Below are 19764 nucleotides of genomic sequence, written 5' to 3'. Positions count from 1 at the left end.
TTAGTCACCCGTCAGTTGCTCTTTCAAATTTTTAGAATGTTTATTACTGGTGACTCAGATAAACCCATAAAATCATGTCACAGTTAAGATCTGGGCTTCTGAGACACCGCAGTGTTCCTGCTGAATTTGGGACCGAGTTCCACATACCTGCTGCTGAGAGTATGTGTGTAAGAAGACATGTGTGACAAGTTTCAGGAAAATAATCTACAGGGCAAACTCGAAAAGGGATCAGACTGGAACTTTACGTATGAACAATTATCTAAGATTAGGCTGCGTCCTGACGTGGCAAGACAGAAACGTCGGACTGAACAGGTGTCTGCTCAGACCTCGAGTGGACCGTCCCAAATCCACACTGCTGCTAGAAACCAGACCCAGAAATCGCGCTCCAGGCTGTCCTTCCCAGGACACCGGGCTGTAAACAAACCCATGGACGTGACCGGTCACTTAAGTGCTGGTCAACAGTTCTCTGGACAGGCTAACAAAGACTCTCAAATTTGGCACCTTAAGGGATCTATTGTGTTCTACTAACACGAATTTCACTTCTGTTATTTGATTCGGAAGAACAAGTTACTTTTATCGAGGGGAAACACCCTCGATAGGCCCCAAACTCTCAGTGCCTCTATCCTGCCGCTGAAGCAGAGGAGCGTGGTCTCGGAGGAACCTGCTTCCTGAGAACCAGCGCCCCGTGGAGTCACTGTCTGGTACTGCGGTTCTCAGCAGAGCTCTTTGTCACCGCCGTTCAGGGCTGATAATCGAGACCAGGGGTGAGCGCAGGACCTGCCAGCTGGCCGCCTGGGCGGCTCCGAGGAGCACAGCCCCCTTGCGGCACGGGCACCATCTCCCGCGTCTCCACTGCTGGACCGGGCTGCACCGTGAAGACAGTCTGTACGGCCCACCTGGCCTCAGACTCTCACTCTCTGGCCACTTAAGGAAAGGTTTTGCCAACCCCTGATGAGGATTATTACTGGTTACTAACAAACTAGTGATTATTAACTTGTCTTCTCAACTGAAGCGTTAACGAGAAGCTACCTGAGGAGCCAAGCTCCGTGTGGACGGGGTTGACTCTTCAACGTCTGCACCTCTCACCCTGGCTCGCCCTCCGGGACGCCGGCTAGCAGCAGCGGGTGTGGCACCACACGACAGGCCGGGGCCCTGGGGGACTCCCCAGGAGCCCGGCACGGCCGCCCCCAAAAGCGCCGCCCCGGGCACGCGCGCCCACAGCACCCGTCCCCTTTACCCTCGCTCTCCGCTCAGCCTCGAGGCGCTGCATGATCAGCATGGTGTCCACGTCGTCGTCCTCCTCGTCCTCGTCCTCCTCGTCCTTCTGTTTGGACTCCTGCAGCCTCTTCTGGAACTGCCACTCCAGCATGAGCTTCCGCAGGCGGTCGCTCTCCTCCGCGCTGCGCTCGGGCCTGCTCTGCAGCTCCTGGATCTCGCGGCTCAGCATGTCCACGATGTGCATCTGCTGCTGCTTCTCCAGCTTCTCCCTGGCATCCCGCTTCCACGGGTCCGGGGACAGGCTGTCTCCCGACGACAGCTCCTCCTTGCTGACCGTGACGTACTGCAGGTCTCTGCGCTCGATCGTGCGGGGCTGCTGCTGGGGTTGTAGCTCCCGAATGACGGTCTCTTGGGGCCTCTGGAGCGTGGAGGGCTTTTCCGGCTTCACGTGGGGGACGGTCCCCGGAGAAAATGGGGCTGGGTTCAGGGACTGGGAGCGCATCTGGCCCAGCTTCCGCTCCTGCTCCCTGCGCTTCCTGTCCCGCTCCTCTTCCAGCCGGGCCTTCTCCTTCTCATACCAGCGCTGGTGCTCCTCCCGCTTCCTGCGCTCTGCAGCCGCCGCCTGAGCAGCTGCGGGTCCCGTCTGGCCGGTGGGAGGCGGAGGGAGAGGCAAGTCCACGGGGATTCCGTCCAAGTCCCCGGCATAGTGCGTGGGAGGCGGCGGGGGCGGCGGGGGCAGGTCTGTTTGGACAGGCTGGGACACGGCCACCGGCATGGGCTGCACGGTGGCTGGCGTCTTCCAGCGCCCAGGGCCGCTTTTGGTCAGAGTGGACGCGGGGGTGCCTGACTTGGATGAGTGGTCCAGATGCTCCTGGCTGGAGGTGCTGGAGCCCACGGAGGGGCTCTGATGGATCCACATGTCGCTATCGGACTTGCGGTCCAAGGCCGCCTCGATTCGACGCCGCTCTAGCTGGTAAGCTTTGTCCTCCCGAAGTTCCTCTTGGGAACGGGTAACACGCTGGGAAAAAAAAAAAGGAAACTGTTCTATTTCAGCTGCTTAGAAAAAAATTACTAAAAGTGCATTAATATTTTGTCTTCAGGGAGAAAACATTTTAGGGAAATCGTCAGGGGAGTGCGGAACAGAGGCTGAGACTATCAGCTCTGTGGTTCTATGGGATGCACGAAGTCGGGGCACCATGTTGGGGGTGGGGGAGTCAGGGCTTTTCCAAGGAATTTCTTTATCTGTCACAAATCCGGGAGAGCTGGGCTTCCCGTCTGCATCACGGGCGCGGCGCGTGCACACACGCGGCAGACAGTCAGCTGCTCCACGGACGAGCCTGGTCTTCCCCACTCTTGCGTGGGTCCCTGCACACACCAGCACTGCAGCTCTTCCCGCGAAGGACACTGAGAGGGTAAGTGTGTTTAGTGTAGTGCAATTCTGAGATGGAGTCCCGATCGAATCTTAAACGCGTCAGCCATGGCTCCACCAGCAGATGACTGACTCTGGGGACTCTGACAGAGCTGGGCACACACCAGGACGAGCTGGGCATCTGGGTGTCTCTGTTCCCATCTCACAACGGTACAAAACGCAGTGTGTATGTGTGGAAGAGAACAAGACGAACAGTCTTCCAGAGGCCTAGTCTCTGCACAACGGCACGTATAAAAGTCGTTTAAATTGATAGAAATGATTCACTCTGATGTCAAACATTTCTTTCCTGTCCTATTAATGTGTAGAAATGAAAAGTGCAAATGTGGAAAATAAGCTGTTTCCTTTCCTTATAAAATAAACCAACAACAAAAAAAGGAAGTATCACTTGAAAACACAGTAGCCTGATAGAAGAATGGAACACTTACTGCCCACATTTTGCTCTATCTGTACGGTGCCCATAGAAACAGTTTCTTGCTCACCAAGCAGTATCTAGACCCTCAAAAGAGGCAGGGGTTGGGGGCACTGAACCCTGGGGGTCAAAAACCCACACACCACTTCTGACTTCTCCCAGACCGCGATGACGAACAGCCGACTGCTGACCGGAAGCTGGATGGAAGCATCAAGAGCCGATCACCCCGTATTCAGTACGTCTTAGCACACACTGTACTCTTACAGTCCCGTCGCCCACAGAGAACACAGCACTACCAGGAAGAGAACATACATTCGCAGCACTGTACTGAAACACGTGGGCACGAAAATGGACACAAGACGTTCAACCGATGCTGCTCACGTCGATGGTGTCATTCGATTTCCTGCTAGCTGTCGGACACACACTTTTCAAGTGGACGATATCAAAGGTCCTGCCTCAGACCTTCCACCGGCTCCTCCTGTCCGCCGTGGCACCGAGCCTGCAGGGTCAGGCTCTGCTCTCCCTGCAGACCCGCGGCCCGGGGGCCCTTGCTGCTGTCCCCCATGTACCCCTGCTGAAGTCCTACACTGAGGCTCAGTCATGGCAAGATCCACAGAACTGACCTGTCGCCACACGGACCTCTTTGTGTTCCGACTTCCTCTTCGAGCTCACTGACCCCCGAAATGAGGCAGAAGCCAGCAGCAGATATACACTATGAACATGGAGGCCTAAGAACGATACTCCCACAAAACAGGAGCAAATGCGTAGATGACCTTGACACAGGGTAGGGATAGCTTCCTACGGGCTAACAGAAGACGCCAGAGGAGGCAGGCCACATGAGTACTCCACTGTGAAAGAGACATCTGGAGGAAAACCTCTTCTCCGCTAACTCCAGTGGCTGGTGGAGCACCCAATGGTCCCAGACAGACTGGGCCCGTGGGGTCATTAGGCCTCCCTAGGAAAGCGGCAGGCTGGCCCCGTGGACAAGACGGCATCATCTGTGATCTCAGCATCACTTCTTGCCCTGCATGTGGCTCCTCCTCACCACTACCTGGGCTCCCCACCCCCCGACTGGGAGCCCTCCTCTGTCGTCCTGGCCTTCTCGGCTCAGCTCGGCCGCGCTTTCAACCCTGCGCTCCTCCAGCCACCCCAATGAAAGCACCACACCCAGAATTCACCATCCACAACCCATACCTGTTAAATCTCTATGCCCGCATGTGATTTCTTCTAGTCTTTCACAACCCAACGTCATCTTTCCAAACCGAAAAGCACATCTGACAATGTTCCCAGCTCAACGATTCAGATGGACATCCCTTCTCTACTAACTTGGATAGAACCCACATTCCTCAGCTTATCGCTTCAAGCCCTTGCTGTGCGGTTCCGGGCAGCAAAGATCGGCCACTGCCCCCTGCCCCGAGCTTGGTTCCTGCTCAGTGGCACGTCTCTGTGCCTTGTCCCTTGGTCTGCAAAGCTCTTCTGTTCAGCGCTGTGAGGTAATGTGGGAGCCCAGGTGCCGGTCACACAGATCGAAGGTAGCTCTGCCACCAGTGGGGACTCAGATCCCCAGCAGGACTCACTACACGTCCTGACTTTATCAGCCTCATTTCCCAGCCACATGGTTAGTTCCGTGGGCAGGGATCACAGTCACGCCTGCGTCCCAGTGCCCGGACAGCTTCTGTACAAACAAAGAAAAATGCACATCACTCGTTTCTCCCTCCTCGAATCCAAATCCTGCCTCCCAGACTGTAACGCAGGAGTACTGTTACAAAGCCTTCACTGATCAAGCATCCGGGGAATACAGCATCCCTCCTCACATCTCGTTTCCCTGCCTATCCCCTCTTTCTCAGTAACCAGGACCCGGGAAAGAAGACTATCAGACTCGGTAATCTCCGACAGAGGGTGTCACCTGTCTCTGCGACATCATTCAGATTTTACCGTCACATGGGTTTATCGCTGAGGGCTGTGACTGTTCACAGAGCCCTTCTCTCTAACCTGAACCGCGACACTGGAATGGCTGCTGTCCGTGTGCGCGCGCGGCTTCTCCTCGTAACTTGGCCACTGGTTCTGAGGTGCCGCCACCCGGTCCTGGGATCTGGAGGCAGGGAAGGTGAAGTACTCCCGGCTGTACGTCTGCGTGGGGATGGGGTAGGCCTCCGGTCTCGGTGGGGGGCTCTGCTCCTGGAAACCGGGAAGAAAAAAGAAATGTGAGCTCCTGGCAATTTGCACATAAACTAATTTAATTTCCAATGATCTGTTTTAAAATATAGTAGATACATTTAAAACTGTGTTAAAAATTTAAAGCGTTTGATCCTATACTGAGAATAATTAAAACATCTTCCCCTGATTCCCTCATTTAAAGCTAATTTCCTTATTGTGTTAAAAGTGAAGAAGGGCTCTGGAATTCTAAACACTGCTGATGTGTGGCGTGCATGTGGGAGGAGACAGGTCAGGGACCCTGCGGGAGGCCTGGGCATTTGCCATAGGGAGGATGCTCGCTTCGCTCTCACACCTCGGTGCAGAGGTTCCCGGTGGAGACAGATGTGATCTTGGCTGTTGCTCCGGGGGTGTACGCGCTCTTCCCTCCGGGGCTCGGAGGCTGATCTGTTAGAAAGGGTCGGGGGAAAGAAAATTTAACATTAGATAAAAAAAAGCTATGTCACGTGACAGAGCTCCCTGAGGGTCGTGACCACGCGCCCTGCATCTTCCGTCTGCCAGCGAGGAGTCAGCACCCCACAAACAGTAGCCACGTGGGAGATCAGGGCTCACCACACCCTCTCCCCTCACTGGCATCATCAGAGCCCCGAGTTATCAAGTGTCATCTGCAGACCAGGGGCTGGCAGACATTTCTGGCAACAGGACAGACCACCTTAGGCTTTGCAAACCTTGTACATGTTGCATATCCTTCTACTGATTCTTCTTGCTAACAACCCTTGAACAGTAGAACCACCACTAGGGGACCTGCTGGCGGTCTGCCCACTCCCGCCAGAGACCGTATCAACAACGCGTCTAGAGCATGCATTGAATCAAAGTGTTCTAACCTAGTTTTTACTTTCTGCCGGGAGAAGACAGCTTTCCATCTCTCTCACCGAGAGCACATCTCCATCAGCTAGTGCCCGCAGGGACTCCCACCACCCTGGGAACTAAGCAACCACACGGAGTCTCCCTAGCACCGACGGGAACTGTGCACGTCCAGGCCAGGGAGGGACAGGAAAGGGACCCTTCTTACTTGCCACGTTGGGGCTGGATCGGTGATCGGCCCGATTCTTCATCAGTCTGTCGTCACCCGGCAGTTTCTTAGGTTCACTGTACTCTGCCCAAGGCAGCTGAGGGCTCTCAGGAGATCCGTTTGGGGCTGAATTATTATAGAGCTCGAAACCTTCACTCTTTGGTCGGGGTTTACCTGAGCCACGACGGTCTGAAACTGAAATCAAAGTGTATTCAGGTTCTCCTCATTTGCGTGAGATTTTATTTTAAACACCCTATTTAGTCTTTTTTATTTTTTTTTAATATTTTATTTATTCATTTGACAGAGAGAGATCCCAAGTAGGCAGAGAGGCAGGCAGAGAGAGAGAGGAGGAAGCAGGCTCCCCGCTGAGCAGAGAGCCCGATGCGGGGCTCGATCCCAGGACCCTGAGATCATGACCTGAGCCGAAGGCAGTGGCTCTAAACCACTGAACCACTCAGCTGCCCCCCTATTTAGTCTTTAAAGACAGATCAAACCTACAAATATTTAAAATTTCATAAGACCATATTTTTAGTGGGAGAAATAAGGTAATTTTTTTTAAAATCTAAGAGTAAAATCTTTTTCTAGACAATCTTCAAAGCAACATTTAACTGGCACTGATGGGAAAAGGTGCTCTTTCTAACCCTGTCTTCTTATAAACTCCACCTGTTAAGTCACAAGACAACTTCTAAAGTAACTTTTCAAAGTGGAAGATAAATATACTTCCCTCACTTTCTAAAACACACTAATTCTTTTAGTAGCTGGTGGTGTGACTGTCCACGTCCACTTTTGGCTTTCACATGCCCGTGTGGCAGCCTGGGTGTGTTCTCTGTTCTAACAGCTTTCCTCTGGGGAAAGGTCATTTCCTTCTTGGAAATGACCATAAGCTGTGCCATTAGCCCACCAATGTGGAAGCGTCATGAAAAAAGTGAGAGAAATGCTGGGTTGAGGTCTACACAACACACGGTTGGGTTGAGCTACGCTCTGTTTATTCTGGCACACAGCAGGCCCAGGTTCTCAGAGGCTGTGGTAGCAGTCATGTTATCATTAGGTTGACTTCAGGTCCTGGACTTGGAGGAAGCTCCCAGAATACTGACTGACGGAGAAGGGAGCTCCATCAAGGCCAGACTTAGCAGCTGTACACAAAGTTAGCAAAGTAAATGCAAGGTATATAACGGTTTAAAAGATAATGTGAATCCTAATGGGTTTTTCCCTGTGATTTCTGAACTAATCCTTTCTAAAAAAAGCCCTAAATTTCTTTTGGTTTTATTCTGATGTAGCAACAAAATCATGCTTCCAAGAGATGATCTCATCTCAATAACTGAGATTTTAATTTAAAGCGACCTATGTACAATAAGACAATCACATCCTGCACACGCAGGGCTGAAGTAACTGTTCATATGCAGTCCTACAGCTGTTTCAGTGGAGAATCCTGCTTGTTCTCTGCAGATTTCACGTACACCCGCATCCCCTGCTGCCTACGACCAAGCAGCCGGCTGGTCCCACGGGGGCTTCTGGGGGCAGGAACCTGGGGAACCACCACAGGGCCAGACACCAGATGCTGCTCTTGGCTACTTATCCTGGTCATCTCGCTGGAGGGCTTGCACCCTTGCTGGAATGCTGAAAGCAACAGCACCCAACCCCCCGAGATCCTGTGGCTACAGAGAGGAGGTCAGGATGCTAAAATCCATGGGACGCGCTAAGTGGTCCAGACCAGCCCGCTGTTCCTGGCAGCAGTAAGCAAGAGACGATGCGCGGCTCCCCGCCACGAGCTCTTACTTCTCTGCATCATTGGGGACGGCTGATTGAGCAAGGTGGCCAGGCCGTGATAAATTGCTCCCTGCTTTGCTACTTCTAACGTCACCACAGAACTTGTTCTTGTCATGAGTTCTGCCGCCCTAGGAAGAAGAGAAGCACAAACGTAAGAAAATGAAATGCAGCCTGTGACCACCGACGGCTATTCTGAGGAACAGTTCTGACCTTCAGACCAACGACCTACTGCCCATTCCCTTCCTTTCAAGAGTAACTAAGCACGCATCTCCTGTTGCCACACTAAGAACGGTCAGAGGACACGCGGACATTCCCAGCATGTGCCGAGAGTATTTTTTTTAAGCTTCAAAGAAACCACTCCAAACTGAATAAATATTTATACTCTGCTAACAAATGCGGTATCCTGTACACTATTTTACATTTAAAAAGGTGAAGAGTAAGGGCATAGCTTTTTAGCATCTTTTGTCTTCTAATTCCAAATGTGAAATATCCTTAAACATGCTAATATTCAGCTTGAAGCAAACAAGTACATAAACGACGATACCTTTCTTGAGAGAGTCCTACCAGACTCCGTCCATCCACACTGAGGAGCTGGTCGCCCGCAGCCAGGCGTCCATCCTGCGCAGCGCCGAAGAGCACGTGTTTTGGGCAGTGGGGACAGACAAGGGCAAGAGGAGGAAGAAGAAAGTCAACGGTAAGGAAGCTCACGTTTGTTGTTTTCAGCAAACAGTCTACATAGTCTACATGGTGTTTTCTAAGGATAAGCATCAGCGGGGCCTCGCAGGTCATTTGTGGAACAGGACAACGGAAGACTTACATCTTTAAAACTGATACTAACCACGTCCGCAGCACCTCCTTTTACAACAGACTTGACGTAGATCCCGAGTTTGTCCTGACCAGCGCCCTGAACAAAAACAAGGCAGGACACAGTGCTTGAAGACACACAGTAAAAAAATACAAACCTCAGTAAAATACAACACAAATAAAAGAGTACACAGATAATCGTAAAAAAAAGGCCTGCTTCTTGCTTTTCCATGAAAATCAGTACCAATAAAATTAACACTCTATTTGGTAAATATAAAGGAACGAACAGGAAACGTACCTAGTTTGTTTCTAAATCAAGGAAAGTCCTCCTGAAAAATCGATTACTAATAAACCAGGTGACGAGGAGACAAAGACCGGCATCCTAACGGAAATTCGAGATGAGCTCTGATGGCCCTGGGTGCGAACGAGCCACAGCTACCCTCACGACTTACATTCTTCACCACTCGGAGACAAAAGCAATTTACTGGAGTCTTTTCACATTCCAGTATTTGCCTATATCCCCTTATTTCCAAAGCTGTATTTTAAAATTTAAAACAAGAAAAAACTTCTTGTGGCATCCAGGGAGGGGCACTTAGGTAAGTAAAAGTAAGAGGACTGTGCAGAAAATGCTGTGCATTGGGGCAGTGGAGCTCGCACGGCAGAACTCCAGACGAACGCGGAGCTGGGAGCCCCGAGCCCCACGGCCGGCTTGTCAGGACAAGAAGCTTCTGCCAAACAGGTTTAAGGACTACATGCCGCTCCCATACAGAATCACCAACGCTCAGCCTGGACAGTCCAACAAGAACATAAAAACCCGTAGGAATCATTTACTGGACTGGCTACAGGAAGCCATCGCATGCGCGAAATACTGTGTCATAAAAGGAAAAATACAGAAGGCGTCCCAGAGTTGTAAAGACAGTGAGTTCAAGAAACGACTTCATGGAAGCAAAGTTCCACGACACTGCGGATGCACAGTGCTGCCTTCACTGCTGCCTTCCGCTGACAGCCGGTTTGGAGACGACAGTCTGACTGGGGAGCGCTGCTGAGGCCTGTCCCCGCTCTCCGCTCGGGAAATCTAGCACGGAGCACAGCATGCCATTGTTTTCCGCGCCTAAAGCCATCTATTACGTATCTCATTACGAAAATGGCAGAGACTGTCTCAATGTAACAAAACAATTTTGGGAAACGGTATGTTTCAAATTTCATGTGGTTCCATTACCTGCGATGTGTTTATAAAGATGCTACACAAGCTAAAACCCAGTCTTCTCTTTTGCAGCTCTCCCCCCATCTGGCCTAGGTTTTCCCATGTTCACCCCCATGTGCTCCTCAGTGTCTGTCTGTCCCCTGTCCCCACTCTGCACACCCCCTGCCCCGCCCCAGACTCCTGACTGCCTACAGACAGATGCACGCCCCTCAGAGGTCAGCCAGCACGTCCGCTACAATACGTAGCCACGTGCAAGCGGAGACCTCTGCTGTGTCCTCCTGACACACACACACACACACACACACACACACACACACACACCCCAAAAAGCAGTGAGACAGTTGGCAAAGCTTGTCCTTTTCTGTAAATCTGAAATTTCACGGTAAACAAAATACAAACACCAGCACTCAATAAACGGCAGCTTTTTGGACTGCAGCATGTTACTCAGAGAGAGCACAACAGAGCAACAGCCAACCCTTTAACCTGACTCTGCTCTGGCCGGTCCTGGGTCTCCCTGAATGGAGGGCCCTAACGTGCACTTGGGAAATTACTCCCAGCCAGCCCCACGCCATCTGCTCTGTAAAGCAGGCTATTCCCTCGCAGGCAATCCAATGAAATGATTTTGTCCCCCAGTATACTCCGTACTTCTGTGCAGTCTGTGACCGACTGCTTAATTCCACAGCCCAGCTGTCTAAGCAACCATTTCACTCCTCCGACAGGCATCCGCCGACTACTCACACTGGGAAGGGGCCTGTGCCCCACGCGGCACGCACCGCAGCTTGGCTGCAAGCCCCCTTCTGCTTTCAGCCGCCCATTCAGACCAGGAGCCGCCCCCGAAGGGAGCCAGCAGCTCCACATTCCATCTCAGACAAAGGATACAAGCTTCCACCTGGGGGACCCCCTGGGAACCACAAATACTGCGCAAGTGACCGGAAAGCCCGCAGCACCTTTAGAGAGGCCGTTTGGGGTCCTATGTGTGCCGTGAGGTTTACAAAGTCTAAGCTCAAATATTCACGTAAAACTGATCACGTGATACACACACTGGACAGCACCATGCCCGTCACATCTTCAGATGCAGGCACAAGTGTCCAGCCTAATCGTCCAACAGTCCTGGCAAGCCCTCCTCGCAGCCGCCCCGCTGGTCCCCAGGGTCCGAGCCTGGCGCCGCGCCCTGGAGCCCGAGCGCAGATCCTCGCCCTCTCACAACACACCGCACCTGACGAACAGCCTCCTTCGCGCGCCCCCAATCCACGCTGCCTCCGTGTCCCCGTTTTGGCTTACGCTGTACTTTCTACAGCAACGTCGGATGCCACAGGTCTGCCAAAACGCTTCCGTCGCTCACGCTCACTCCTGGCTCACCTGCCACCGTCCGCCAAGCCACACGACTTCCCGACATCGGGCAAGATGTAAGCTCCTCCTCACCTGTGCTCCCGGGACGCTTCCCCGGGTCACCGGCTGCCACCAGTGCAGACGGCTCTCCCCACCGGCCTTCCTGGTCACTGCCTTCCAGCCTCCGGCACATGGTTAAGGCCTTCCTCCTGAGCCCACCGCGAGGCAGCCCAGACCCCATCCATGAGCGAACAGATCAGTACTCTACCCGTGCGCCAGGAAGCAGCTGACGTGGCCACCACCGACGGAGCTGCTAACGCCGCAACATTCCAAGCTGAACTCGAAGCTAGGAAGCCTGAGCATTTCCGACTGTGGCACCACAGGGACTGCTTCCAGAAGCTGTCTGCCTTCGCTGTTGGGTGAAGGACGATGGGCACGGCACAGCACTGAAGAAATGCTGTTTTCTTGCATGATGGGAATTTATCTAAGTTCTAAGCTACAATCACATCTTTAATTCCAAGTTCAATTTATCAGTCTGTCTGCTACTCAGAAAAGGAGATCTCCATCTGAGGAATGATAAGACAGTGATCATTATAGCCCTCAACTGCAAAGGCCCAGTAGGCTTCTAAAAGATCCTTTTAAGGTTGGTCATAAAGATGGACTTTAATTAAGTCACTGACAGTACATGCTGAAACACATTAAAAAAATACTGTTGGGGGAGGGTGATACATAAGGGAAGAACGGATCCAGAATATTCTACAGAGGGATCCAAGCTGTGGTTAGCATTTGAATCTCACTAATGTGGTCTCAACCTTGCACCCCGTACCTAGAAAAAGTCTTGATTGAACACCCTTACTTCTTACATTTCTGTAAACATATCCCCATTCCACTAACCTTTAACCTTCCCATAGACACGGCCCCTAAAGTAGACCTGCTCCGCCAGAACTCCCTACCCTCCCATCTCTGCTTACTCGAATCCTGTCCATACTTCACGTGTGGCTCACGGGTTACAAACAGGACATAAAAAAAAATCACAAGTACAACTGTTTTACAGAGAAATGACCAGTTCCACTGCTTAATATTTTAGAAAAACAAAATTGGAGATGGATCAGAGATCAAAGAAGTTTAAGGACTTTATTTTTTTTAAGATTTTATTGGACAGAGAGAGAGAAAGAAAGTGTGCACACATGAGCAGGGGGAGGGGCAGAGGCAGAGGGAGAAGCACACTCCCGGCTGAGCAGGGAGCCCGATGCAGAACTCGATCCCAGAACTCCGGGATCATGACCCGAGCCGAAGGCAGATACCTAACCGACTGAGCCTCCAAGGTGCCCCAGAAATCTAAGGAATTTCTCACCATACACACTTACATATACATGTGTATGTACATAAAACCAACACGGGTAGTTACTTTCAATGCACAAGACCACAATCTCTGACCAGCTGTAAGAAGACCCGACATCTTCATCTGGACGCAACTCTCCTGGTTTGCAACGTCCACCTTGGCAGGCTGGACAGAGGGGCGGGGCGGGCGGTGCTATTTCATCCCCGCTCGTGCTACCCGGGCCGGGACCAGGCCAGCTCTCGGGCACACTGAGGCAAACCCACCACCTGCCAGGTCGCAGTAACTCCTCAGCATTACGAAGCTCTCACTACCTGCCCCACTTCTTCTGAAGAAAAGTAATATTATAAACTATGATAAAAACGGTATAAACTAAATTATTTCAGAAGCATTAAACCACTTGTCTTATTTCTGAATAATAATGCACACACTAACCTAGCCTAGAAAGACTGAACTTGTATGGCAAGTCCATTCTTTTTCTTTTTTCAAAAGTTTTATTTAGTTATTTGAGAGAGTGAGAAAGTACACGGTGGGGGGGGGGGGGGGGGGCAGAGGAGAGGGAGGAGTAGGGAGCCCGACACGGGTCTCGGTCACAGAAGCCTGGAATCAAGACCTGAACTGAAGGCAGGTGGTTTAACCAACTGAGTCCCCCAGATGCCCCAAGTCCAGTCCTTTTCTAGTTAAGAAAGGCAAACAGGGTCCAGGAAGTTTTTGCCGCTACACGCCGCTGTAACACACATCAGTAGAAGAATGTAAACACGAGCTATATCAACATTAGACAAGCATCGGTGGGATGGCATGAACAGACACTAGCAGACTGTGCTGTCTGGTACAGTGGCCGCAGACTGCACGCGGCTCTACTGAGTACTCGGAATGCAGAAATGCAGCCGGTCCAAACGGAATGTGCATGAAGTACACAATATACCCAGATGTATCTAAGCTTTGGAAAAAAGAATCTAAATATCTCATTAATGACCTACATTCCAACTACACGTTGGAATCATAACACTTTGAATATACCCTGTAAAATAAAACACATTATTAGAATTAATTTCAGAGTGGTTTTTTTTTTTATGCACCTAATAGAACATTTAAATTACCTTTGTGGCTCACACATTCTACTGGACAACACTATTCTAAAACTACAGATTTTTCATGCTATATGTTATTAGTAACCACAGGTACTAGCAATAAATTTATAATTAAGCAGATAACTAGGTAAAAACAAGATTTTCACAATATATAACATTATGCACCCTGATTTCCAACCATGGAAGAGTAACATTAATCATTAAAATGGCAAGGCTCAGTAATTTTAAGGAATACTTGTTTAAAGCTACCTAAGCTGGTATTTGAAGATATTTCAGTATTTTTAGTCTTTTATTCATAAAATTTAAAAGGTTACTCAGAATCATCCAGAATTATCGATTCCCCATTTAACAAACCAAATTCCCTTTTATTTTTCTTATGTTTTAAAGATTTATTGATCTGAGAAAGAGAGCGTGTGTGAGAGCATAAGCAGGGAGAGCAGCAGGGGGAGGAGGAAACCCAGGTGCCCCTCAAACTCCTTCCGTAAAGGGTCTCCTGGAGGGCGGTTAGGGATCGTGAAGGCACCAGCAATCACGAGCGACACTAAGTACGACCGTGGAATTCAGCGAAGCTAACGAGAAGCACAGCTGTAAGTATCAAAGCCACATTTTCCCTCCTGAAGACACTTGGAGAGTAACAGGGCAGTCGGTGCCCCAGCTGCTCTGTCTGCGGTCTGTGCGCTCTGATGTCACTCAGACTCCAGGAGAGGACAGGGCGGTGGCCAGTACGTCCAGCCAGGCTGTGCAAAAAAGGGCATAGAGCTACATTCTCAGTCCTTAGAAAAGCAATCACAGTGAAATGGCAGAGATCACCACATGCATGATCTTGGTATTTAATCTTCTTTTTTTAAAACATTTTATTTATTTGACAGAGATCACGAGTAGGCAGAGAGGCAGGCAGAGAGAGAGGAGGAAGCAGGCTCCCCGCTGAGCAGAGAGCCCAATGCGAGGCTCGATCCCAGGACCCTGACACCGTGACCTGAGCTGAAGGCAAGCCAAAGGCTTAACCCACTGAGCCACCCAGGCGCCCCTTTAGTATTTAACCGTAAGTGCACCCGGAGTCTGCTCCTCTCTTCTTTCAAAGGGAAAGGAAGCGGGCCTGGAGAGGGAAGTGGGATTACTGAGGCCGAGGAGGGCAGGGCAGAGGAGGAGGTTTCGCAGAAGTGGACTGGGGTTTCCCTGTGAAAAGGCAGAAGAAGGGCAGCACATTAACAGAAAAGGTTCCCAAACAGGATGATGGAGGCAGAAGTAAGAACTCGGTGGCTACAAGCCACACGTTCCCCAGAACTGGATGGAACGCGCCCGGGGCTGAGCTGCTTACGTGTCAGACGTGGACCGGCTATGGGACAAGGCGGCCCTCGGACAGCTGGTCTCTGCTCCTGCTGGCGCACCTTCGGGAACACGGAGGGTGAGGTCCTCTCACCCCGGGCACAGAAACTCAGTCAGGAGGAACCTACGCCTCAAACGCTCAGTGGCCAACGGAGTGTGTGGGGGAGTATGATATGACTAACAGCATAAAAACATCATTAACACACAATCCAAAAGAAAAAAAAAAAAAGAAAAGCAGCCTAGGAGGAAGGAAGAGAGGCCGGCAGAGAGTCAAGCCTATTGTTCCCAGGGCTGGAGACCCCATCTGGACTCTTCACCGAAGGTTCCAGAACAATGGTGGGCTGGGGGAACCTGAGAGCCCAGAAGCACTTAGAACTGGTCAGGATGTTCACACACGGCTCTGCCCACGTGCTCCTTCCTCACGGTCTGAAAGCAGCTTTTTTTCCCATCAGACAAGGAGTTCTGATTCGCAAACTATTAAAACTCAGACGAGGGTTTTAAAAGCACCGAAAAGCTCTCTCTTTTTGGTAGGAATTACCTTAATTCTGGAACAAGCAGTTTTAAAAGTCACTTCTGATACAGAGTCTGCCCTCAACAAGTCTGAGAGCAGGGGCCAGGTGCTCCCGGAAAGGTGTGGTCCGTGAACAAGCCTACGCTTGGTTTCGGTGAGCCAGGCTCCAGGCCCTGCCACCGCTTACACTTTGCAGAGAACACAAAACTCACCCTCTCTATCCTTTCCCTCTTTGTAAGATGAAGAAAAGGAACAAAATAGGGAACTCCCAAGTTGGGTCCCTCAGATGCGCTGCAGGGGGTCCGCGGGTGTGTACACGGGCATGAGGGCAAAGGCGCGGGGCTTTGCTGAGATCTCAGAGTGCTCTGGGAACGAAAGGGGTGAGACCAATGCAGGCGAGCTCCTGGCTCCCGTCCACTGCTAACGCAGGTATGCCCCGTGCAGGGGTGAGGGCGGACTCCCCAGCCTTGGCTGAGAGCAAGTGGGCTAGGCTGAGGCAGCCTAAACCTTCTTCAGACTGGGATGTCCCACGCCGATCCCCTGCGTGCAGCAGCGAGCCACAGAAAGATCATTTCTTACCACAAGTCCTAGATGTGAAATGGTTCTGCTTTAAAGCATTAACGTTCAATGTTTCTGTTACGTTAATACTACAATAAAATTCAATACTTTCATCAATGCAAGAAATCAGTGCTTAGACCATTATTACAAAATAGGTAAAAAACAATAATTTTTTATTTTTATACAAGTTACTAGTTTGCTCTTAAAACAAAACTATAAAGCATTATTTCCAAACTCAGGAACTACCACGGAAGGCATAGCACTAGTCATTTCATACAACTTCACGGAAGATTATTTCTGGCACTTCCACGAAAGAAATTCTGCAGTCACACTGGGTACTTTGAAACTGATTTTAAAAAGGACCTAAAATTTCCGGACTTCATCTTTTTGACTAGCTCTTTCCCGTGTGGTCACAAGGATGTTAAAGAATGGGAGAATGAAGGTCTCAAATTTTTCAAAGGACTGAACTGTAGTTCGTGTCAGGAATTTACTCTTCAAACAGTGAGAAGGTGGTATGTTATGAAACATTGTTTTCATCTTCTCCTTTTTAAGGCACAGCAATTTTTGTGTGTGTGTTTAAAACTACTTAAGATTTAAAGACTTAAAGTCAGTGTATAATCTAAAAGCGCAAACTGAAACACCTTTACGATATTATTCAACTGTTCATCTTTTAAAAAGATAGTAAAATATCCTAATGTATCTCTAAAATGGTCATTTCTAGCCTCACTTGTAGCATAGATGGGTTTCAAAGCCAGTCAAAGCCCCCCATGCATCCGCGGGAAGCTCCCCACCCGCTCGACCACAGGCACCCAGCATCACTGTGAGCCATCCTCACCACGTTATCATCAGCACAAGGACATTTATGGGCTTTTTTCCTGTGCAAAAAGGATATAGGAACCTTTTCTTTTTATGAACCTTAAAAATGTGCAGCACTGAAATACAGAGCAACAAACCCGGGGTGTGTAATTACGAGCCACAGTAAGCGGCGGCTTCATGAGCGAGTTAATCACTGGCAGGTTTCAACAAGTTCTAATGGAAGCAGCCGTGGAATGCAGTTCCGAGTCTGCCCGACACCCACAACACAACAGCACCCTGATGAAACTCACCACCAGTCCTGTTCTTCCGACAACAGAGAACCACATTCTGATCTCGGGACTACAGCAACTTCTCCAACTGAGGGAAAAGAAAACTGCTTGCTTCCCTCGGTGTCCCACAGCAGCCAGAGCCTGGTCTCTGAGGACATGGGTCCGCAGAGTTCCGAGCTGGACATCGGGACACCGAGCAGCATCTCCCAGCACGGACTGCAGTGAGCGCCGCGCTCAGACTCTTACGTAACCAGTCAGCTCTGACTTGCCTTCACTTGGTACTTTATTAAACTTTAAAAAGAGCTAGGAAAATAAAGAGGGAATTGTTTGTATTTTAAAAATCCAAATTAAACAGGAAGCATTGTGTTGTCCCACAGATGAGTAAGAAGGAGCATACTAAACTTCCCCCAAAGCAACATTTTAAAAAAGTAAACTGCACACACATACTCTTCCAAATCATCTGGATTTCATAAAACCGAACCGCACTGTGGAAGGAGCGTCGGGAAGCTGAACATCAAAACATCGTCCAGGCTCAAAGCAGCTAGCCACACACTAATTAGGAAAAAAATAAAAAAAAAAAAGGCTGGGCCAGATATGAAGACCACAAGAGCTTAAAGAAAACACAAACCACACAGACACCAGGAACAGTCACTGGGGCCTCTAGGCTCTTCTGCGCCAACCGTGCAGCTCCAAGGAGGGAGCACGATGACAGCGGGCACCGTGCGGCCAGCGAGTGCCAAGTCAGACCTTCCCCACGGCTTCACGCGCCTGTCCTTGTGCTTGTCCGGTGTGATCTGCTCGGGGCTCCAAGGCTGCGAGGTGCACACGCAGATCCCGTGCCATAGGACCAGCAGGAGCACACGCGAGCGAGCCCTGGCAACAGGGACGAGACAACTCCCCGTCGTGCTGAGCCCTCCCCTGGCCGTGCGCTGGCCTGCCTGGCACTTAAAACACATTCTTGAAATCCTGAAAACCAATCTCTTCTAATTGTTGTAACAGATGCGGACCTATGCGACGTGTCAGCCTTACAGTGCTGTTTAGCAGCGCGTATAATTAAGCGACTTCCGATTTTCACTGCTGAATGTTCCTTTCCTAGCACTGAAGATACTACAAATCAGTTAGAGAATAACAGGTTACACTTCGTGAAGCCGCCAGGAACCATGACATTCACGTGTCATTTCAAGAGCAGACATGAATGCCCTATTCACGTCTTCAAGGGGCACAATGTCCACTAAACAGACCACAGCCTGAGTCACGTTCTCCAGAACATCCCTCTGTGTGCGGACACCCAAATTCTGTCTCTGGCTCTGAGTTTCTGAGTTCCATACCCATCAATCCAACTGCTGCATGATGTCCCGCTCCCCAGCTAAACTGGCTTCCTGGCTTGCAAAGGTAGTACGTGCAAAACTGAACATCTGACTCTGACTGCCGACGTCGCGCCCCTGCCCTGCTTTCAGGACACGCCGCATCCACATGCTCCTCGCTGAGGACAGGAGCACGGTGCGTCCTGCTATTTCACTCTCACCCCCTATAGCTAATTCATCCATCACACAGACCGCAGTCATTCCACAAACACGCAACAGCAACAAAACCGAGTGCCCGACCTCAGCAACTGTGCTCTGCCCCACCCCGTGGCTGCTTCTCGGGGCCACGCCTCTGTCACCTTCCAGGGGGCTGCTGCTGCGCCTTTGCCTGCAGCCCCTCATCTGAGCCCCTCGAGCCCATGCTCTCTGAAGGACTGACAATCAACTTTCGAAACCTTACTTTGACCCTGTCAGGCCTTTATCTGACTGAACCCCTTCGATGGCTACTTCTCTGAGCGATACCAAAATGCACAAGCCCGCCAAGATCTCAGGGACTCTAAGTTCCTCTGGGACACAGCCCCACTCCCGCACCGGCTGCCACCCTCCAGCTGCAGCAGAGCCCGCAAGGCCCGCACCGCAGAGGACACTCACCAGCGGGGCCCCCGCAGGAAAAGCGCGCCGACTGCTGTATGAGGCGCGGTCCCGCCTCCCCTCTCCCAGAGGCACCCCGGAAGGCTGGCCCCCAATTCCACGCTCCCGCACAGAACACAACGGCTCCACAATGACTGCGCCTTTGCCTGCAGCCCCTCGTCTGAGACTCTCTGCCCACCAGGGTCTGCCCACTAATGCGTGCACGCCCAACAAGCTCCAGCTTAAGAGGCACTTGCTCATGAAGGCCCCCATGGACGCGCGCTCGGTCGGCAGATGCCCTGGAGCAGCGGCCTCTGACGTCACGCACTCGCTCGTAGTCACTTCTGCTTCGCCCCTGAAGTAAGCAAGGGCGTGTGTGCTGATAAAGACATTGGGGGGGGGGGCTATCCCGAGAGCCAGGGGCATACTTCGTTTTATTACGTCTATTATTTAATATTAAAGCTGATGAATTCGGCACCTTAGCATTAAATCTGGAATCTCTTCTTCAAAAAACTTGTATTATTACTTTTTTTT

General features: G+C 50.9%; 1 protein-coding gene across 18 annotated transcripts in view; it reads right to left on the bottom strand.

Annotated features, from left to right (window-relative positions):
- Positions 1-19764, bottom strand: part of AFDN (afadin, adherens junction formation factor) — a 97764-nt gene that overhangs the window by 16622 nt on the left and 61378 nt on the right. For all 18 annotated transcript variants that reach the window (XM_059401426.1, XM_059401435.1, XM_059401430.1 and 15 more), the window contains 7 exons: positions 8888-8953; positions 8594-8667; positions 8059-8177; positions 6283-6477; positions 5566-5657; positions 5049-5234; positions 1238-2236 (listed from right to left, as the gene is read on the bottom strand). In XM_059401426.1, coding sequence (XP_059257409.1) covers positions 1238-2236; positions 5049-5234; positions 5566-5657; positions 6283-6477; positions 8059-8177; positions 8594-8667; positions 8888-8953 — 1731 coding nt within the window. The remainder of the gene's footprint in view (positions 1-1237; positions 2237-5048; positions 5235-5565; positions 5658-6282; positions 6478-8058; positions 8178-8593; positions 8668-8887; positions 8954-19764) is intronic.

The sequence above is a fragment of the Mustela nigripes genome, chromosome 5 (assembly GCF_022355385.1).
Source record: "Mustela nigripes isolate SB6536 chromosome 5, MUSNIG.SB6536, whole genome shotgun sequence".
NCBI classification, from domain to species: Eukaryota; Metazoa; Chordata; class Mammalia; order Carnivora; family Mustelidae; genus Mustela; species Mustela nigripes.
Note: the sequence above shows the minus strand (reverse complement) of the source record. Positions and strands in the feature narration are given on the sequence as shown.